This window comes from Mus pahari, chromosome 14, assembly GCF_900095145.1.
Source record: "Mus pahari chromosome 14, PAHARI_EIJ_v1.1, whole genome shotgun sequence".
Lineage (NCBI taxonomy): Eukaryota > Metazoa > Chordata > Mammalia > Rodentia > Muridae > Mus > Mus pahari.
The window spans coordinates 68,224,602-68,230,842 of NC_034603.1; the positions used below are offsets into that span (position 1 = coordinate 68,224,602).

The 6,241-nt window shown below is 52.1% G+C and overlaps 1 protein-coding gene across 1 annotated transcript; it reads right to left on the minus strand.

Annotated features, from left to right (window-relative positions):
* Positions 1-4,566, minus strand: Ghdc (GH3 domain containing). Its single transcript, XM_021213528.2, has 9 exons — positions 4,479-4,566; positions 3,825-4,120; positions 3,398-3,519; positions 2,771-3,272; positions 2,177-2,369; positions 2,010-2,081; positions 1,807-1,940; positions 938-1,023; positions 1-667 (listed from the first exon to the last, which is right to left on the minus strand). Exons 2-9 carry the CDS (start codon positions 4,105-4,107, stop codon positions 446-448), a joined length of 1,614 nt encoding a protein of 537 aa, XP_021069187.1. The 5' UTR covers positions 4,108-4,120; positions 4,479-4,566; the 3' UTR covers positions 1-445.
* Positions 4,567-6,241: the final 1,675 nt, after the last annotated feature.

Consider the following 6,241-nt stretch of genomic DNA (forward strand, 5'->3'; position numbering starts at 1 on the left):
GTTGCTCCAGGGAACAGAATGATAGAGTAGGCAGGGGAAAGGAGGATGGGGGGGTGGGCGGATCTGGTAGGAAGAGCACTGAACACTGGGCCACTGCAGGCCACAGCCTCAGCCCTTCAGGAGGTTGTGCAAGATACACCCTAGACCACGAGACAATGAGGCTGAGGTTTCTTCATCTGCTCCAGGAGCATTGCCTACACTTTGAGCCTTTGCTGTACCTTGGCCACGCACATGGGAAGGACCAGCAGTCTCAAGAAGGAGGCATCGATGGGCTCAGCTGTATGCTCCAAGCCGGCATCTTAAAACTTGCCAATGAGTCTAAGGTCTCCCTAAAGCCCAGGGGCTCTGATGGACCGATGTTATGTGACGTCTGGCCCAAGACTCAACATCCAGAGATGTCCCAGAGGAAAGAGGGAGGCAGGGACAGGAAGGCTGGCTGCCTTGGTTAAGATATCACTCTCTTCTGCAGGAGTTGGGCCAGGCGCCTGAGCCTGATGACCCGAGGCATTTCAGGAGGGCGGCAGGAGGAGGAAGAGCAGGCTGCCAGTGCTTCCCGGAGAACTCTGAAGCTCCCTGGCCTCACCAGATGGACTTTGGCAGGACCCACACTGCCCCAATACCGCAAGGACTTGTACTGAGGGGAGACCTCCTGAAGGCAGTGGTCAAGCTAAGGACAGAACAGTGAGTTGAGGCCATGATTCGATGCGGTGGCACATGTACCAGATATGCATGACCATATCCAAGGCTACATGCACTTGGGATTTTGGTGTGGAAATGTGTGTTTGTGGGACCCATGCTTCCTTTCCAGATTCTCTGAAGGGGGGCACTGCCCCCTCCCTAAGGCCCACCCTCTTCCCTTAACTATCTTATCTCCATGACAACTGGGAGCTTGTAGAGCAAAAGAGATTTAGAAACAGACCCAGGTCTCATCATTTACCTTGTCTCGACTTTCCTCCGACAGATTCCTCAACCCCCTCAGCTCTACAAACACTTCGTAGTGTGGGGCGGAGCCCTCACAGGAGTCTGAGGATAAAGCCATAGGAATACAGACTTCCTGAGGACAAGGCGGCTTTGAGAGCTGACACCCTGCACCCTCACTTCTCCCCTAGTCTAAGGTTAATGGGGGAAGAGATGAGTAGAGGGGAACCTACAAATGACTCCTAAATATGAGACAGATCAGGAAAGAAAAGGGGTGGATATGTAGGGATGGAAGTTAGATATAGAGAGGGACTTCCTCCCTCCCTCCCTCCCTCCCTTCTTTCTTTCTTTCTTTCTTTCTTTCTTTCTTTCTTTCTTTCTTTCTTTCTTTCTTTCTTTCTTTCTTTCATGTAAATACACTGTAGCTGTCTTCAGACACACCAGAAGAGAGGGTCAGATCTCGGATGGTTGTGAGCCACCATGTGGTTGCTGGGATTTGAACTCAGGACCTTCAGAAGAGCAGTCAGTGCTCTTAACCGCTGAGCCATCTCTCTGCTGAGAGAGGGACTTTCTTTAAGAACAGTGGGGAAGGGTGTGTTTTATCTCCTTCCTAGATGTCTCTGGTCAGGACGAACATGGGTCAGGGCATAGCCAGACCCAAGGAATGGAGGTAGGGGGCTGGTGAGATGGCTCAGTGCGTAAGAGCACCCGACTGCTCTTCCGAAGGTCTGGAGTTCAAATCCCAGCAACCACATAGTGGCTCATAACCATCCGTAATGAGATCTGACGCTCTCTTCTGGAGTGTCTGAAGTCAGCTACAGTGTGCTTACATATAATAAATAAATAAATCTTTAAGAAATGGAGGTAGGAGATGGTAGAGACGCTTACCCAGAATGCTGCTCTCCACACAGACATGGTCCAACAGCTTGGCCCCTGGCCACTGCCCCACTGCTTGGGCCAGGGCCACAGAGAATACAGTCTCATCAGTAACTTCTCCTCGAACACTCAGGGTTTGCCCCAACCTAAAGAAGGAAGAGGGAGTGGGCCCAAGGCACAGGGACAGCCCCTCGTCATCCCCCGGGGTCACCTACCTGCAGGTGAACCTGACCACGGGACACTGATTGTAGGTACCGACCACCTGGACCACGTCACCCAGGCGGCACCTAAGGAGTGGGTGGAGAGGGAGAGTGAGCTTTTATCCCTTCCCAAGGCCAGGGTCCTCATCAGAGGAGACAAGGGCCAGTAAGGAGGGGATCACCTGGTCAGGCTGGTGTGGTCAGTCAACACTAACTCATACTCTTTCTCCCTTTGGGCATCAGGAAGGAGGAGAGTGGAGGCTGCCTCCTCTTGGGTTCCTTCCTTGATTGGAAGCAGCTCAATAAAGGGGACTCCAGGGGGCAGAAGATAGGATCCTTGGGGTTGCTCTGGCCACAGGTTTAGGGCCACCACTCCTATAGAGAGCCAAACAATCTTCCTGTCTACCTCATGGTACATTCCTTTCTGCCAGGCAACAGCAGAAAGTAATGCCTCCCTTGGGACAACAGACCCGGCTCCTCTAAGCCCCTGGCTCTTTCCTGGTCTTGACTGAGCAGAAGCAGGCAGAGAGGTTGTGGTTCTGGCAGAGAATCAGAGCTGGAAACAGATCCCGGTACCACCCGAGTCTGCGCGAGATGCTATGTCTCAGTGAACCTTGGCACGCTCGGCTGTTAGTCAGAGCTAGTAACCCATCCCATCCCAGGCACCGAGGAGAGTTGAAGAAGGTAAGCGTATGTGGCTCAATGCATGGTCGCTAGCTGTATGACATCTGCCCCCAGTCCCACCTGCATCCAATCCTAACCCCCATCAAGCTGACCTCCTGAGGCAGCATAAGCAGGCGAGAAGAAGGCTAGCCCTTGGCACCACAGGACCCTAAGGGCAGCCACAGCTTCTGCCTGTCCTCCTGAGTCCAGAGTCACCACCACCTGCAGCTTTGGCCAGAGCCGGAGGGCCAATCCTCGGGATCCCTGCTCTAGGGCCTCCTTCAGCTCAGCGGCTCGTCTGGGGAGAAGCGTTCCCAGAATCCCAGCTGCTATGGCCTCAGCCAGTTCTTCACCATCAGCCTCCAAGCCCACAAAGACATCCAGGAGCTCCACTGCAGTCCTTGCCTCAAGTACCCTCAGCCCCGGGGATGTCAACGCCTCCAGCAGCAGGGTCCGGGGGTCCTTGGCTCCACTGGGGCTTACCCGGCCCAGGGCGTGCCCAAGCCAGGGGACAGAGCAGGGCCATGGCGATGTAGGGGTCACACAGGCAGTACTTCCCGGAGCCAGCACTTCTGGGTAGGCCTTCTTTAGAGTTATTAGACCCAGCAGGGTGGCCTGGAGGGAGACAGGAGGGCCTGTCATTCAGACCTCAGAATCAGACCCCAGCTACCACAGTGGGCCTTCTTTGTACACCCTTTTGAGAGGGTCTGCTGTTGTGAGGTGGAGGTACCTCTGTTTACCTGCAAAGAGGCATCTCCATGGTACTGGAGGAAGGTAGGGGACGGGAGCTTCTCTTCACTTTCTTTCTCCTGGGTGTGGCTGGTTTGGGTCAGTGGAAGATGATTCCGGAAGGTTCTCATGTCTGTAGACCACCACCCCCCCCAAATAAAAAATAAAAACACCAGAAACTCCTCAGGAAGTGAGAAGACTGTGGAGAGCCTTGAGAAAAGAATCCAGAAAGGGCCTGGGAAGTGTGGTGAAGGCTAGACCAGGACCCAGCAAAGGAAAACCCATCCAATCAGGAGTAGGGTATAGGCCATGGTAGGACTCTGCACCAGGTCACATCATATTGGTGGTAAACGAAGGGGCCCTTGGGTCCTAGAATCTGACTGCCTTGTGGGCTATTTTCTCTCCTTGGGTCACCTTCTCCAGGTGCCAGAAACACACCTGTGTTCTCCCTGGGGAGAGAGCAGGAGCCCTGGGCTTTCTTCAGACACCACATGAGGGCCTGCTGCTGGCTCTGGCCCACAGTCAACGTGCTCCGATCTAGTCTCCGCTGCTGCCAGGCGGCTGCCCAGCCCAGCACCCCCCAGGCCACTCGGTGCTGGAGACTGATCAGCCAGCATGACCTGGCACCCCGAGACCTCTGCGGCCAAAGCAGGGCCAGCAGGGGCACGAGGAGCAGCAGCAGAAGCAGCAGCAGCAGCAGCAGCAGCCACAGCAGAAGCATCTCCAAGGAGCTCCTGGGAGAGGAATGGAACGGAATGGGGCGTGAGGGGGGGGGGGATAACTATGTCTTCCCACATACTCCGCTGCACACAGAAAACAGAAGAAGGAGACACAGTGGGAGGAAGCCGGGGCCCTGCTGGGCAGGCGATATGGAAGAGAGACTCTCAAGACCCTGGCATCCTATTAACTGGCGTCCTTGCTTCTCGAGCTGGAAGAACAACTCCGACAGCTCCTCCCTCGGAAGACTCCGAGAGGGCTGGGCATGACGTACAACATTTGTACCCACTCCCAAGTGACTTCCCTGCCCAGGTCCCGTTTCCTCCTAGAGCCCTGGGTATAGATGTGCACCTGCCACAGCCCACTTCTGCTTACTTTCAGCACCCCAGATCCCTCAGGGTCCCTCAGTGCCTCTGGTCTCTGTACACTGCAGTCTTGAAAGTTGAAGTGATGACTTTAAAAGGCAGGGCTTGGGCAGGAAATCCGGCCTGATTGGGAGGACCCGGGGGCGGGGGAGGGATGTTCTTAAAGGAACAAATTACCTAAAAGGGCGAAAAGTTGAGTTGCTGGCTCAGGTTGGCAGATGGAGGGAGTTAGGGCCAGGGTAGCAAGATGCTCAAGAAAGACAGGGAGGTGTGTGTGTGGAGCAGATTCAGACGCAACTAAAAACCACAGCTGCCGAGGTGTGGCTGTGCACACCAATTGTTCCAGCCCTAGGGTATGTATGTGACAGCAAGAGGGAAATGTCACCCACAGCTACAAAACAAGTTCAAGGCCAGCCTGAGTTACAAGGCCAGCCTGAGTTACATGGCTTTTTTTTTTTTTTGGAAAGGGATGTTTGCCTCCCCTTCCCCCCCTTTTGAAGATTTATTTATTTTATGCATATGAGTACACTGCAGCTGTTTTCAGACAGCCCCAGAAGAGGGCATCAGATCTCATTATGGATGGTTGTGAGCTACCATGTGGTTGCTGGGAATTGAACTCAGGACCTCTGAAGAGCAGTCAGTGCTCTTAACCACCGAGCCATCTCTCCAGCCCTTGTCTTAAAAACAAAAAACAAAAACAAAACAAAAACCCATTCTACATAATGCATCTGGAATCCCTGCATTTGGGAGAGGCTGGGGAAGAGGAATGGCTCCACTAAGTCGGTGACCAGGGTGGGCTACATAGCAGCTGCTGCCTTACCTTGTGGTGCATACTTTTAATCTCCACGCTCAGGGGCAGAGGTAGAAGGATCTCTATGAGTTCGAGGCCAGCCTGATCTACATAGTAAGTTCCAGGACCGCCAGGGCTATATAGAGAGTCCTTGCCTCAAATGAAATAAATAAAAGAATGAATAACAAAATATCAACAAACAAATATCCAAAGTTGTCCCCCGTTTGTAAATCTTCTCCACAAAATTAGTTAAAGAAAATGACTTTCAACCCAGTGGCCTTAAACCTGAATGCAGTGTGTGTCATAGGCAATCTGCTAAGAAACCTCCAAGACAGACAGACAGCAACCCACCCCCTTCTACAGACAAGCCGATACAGTCAGTTATACAATGGCAGGTCCTTAAGTGGGATGACTTACAGCAGTTTGTCATATATGGTTCAATCAAAATTTCCTGGTAATTGGTGTGACTGAATTTACTGACTTTATCTCAAAAAGCAAAACCAAATACATAAATTAATTAAAAAACCAAAACCTACTTGAAATATTTATTTCATTTAAAATTTTTTTTATTAATTCTTTGTGATTTCACGTCATTGCCCCCTAATCCCTTATTTCTTATTTTGAGGGCTTTGATATTTTACTTACATGCGTCTCTGTGTGTGGGTCTTAGATCCCCTGGAACTGGAGTTTCAGTTTGTGAGCTGCCATGTGGTTGCTGGGAAATGAACCTTGGTCCTTTGGAAGAGCAGCCAGTGCTCTTAACTGCTGAGCCATCTCTCCAGCCCTGAAATATTTCTTTTTATTGTGTGTCTCTGTGTGTGTGTCTCTCTGTGTGTGTCTGTGTCTGTGTCTGTGTGTGTGTGTGTGTGTGTGTGTGTGTGTGTGTGTGTGTGCTGTTGCTGGTGGAAATGAGAAGAAGGCTTTAGATCTGCTGGAGCTGGAGTCACAGGTGCTTGTGAGCCACCTAACAGAGATGAAAGAAG

Coding starts and splice junctions, on each gene's coding strand:
- Ghdc (XM_021213528.2), bottom strand. CDS start 4,107: ATGCTTCTGCTGTGGCTGCTGCTGCTGCTGCTGCTGCTTCTGCTGCTG. Junction 2,082..2,176: donor GACCACACCAGCCTGACCAG/GTGATCCCCTCC, acceptor CCCACTCCTTAG/GTGCCGCCTGGGTGACGTGG. Junction 668..937: donor CGGAGGAAAGTCGAGACAAG/GTAAATGATGAG, acceptor TTCTGTCCTTAG/CTTGACCACTGCCTTCAGGA.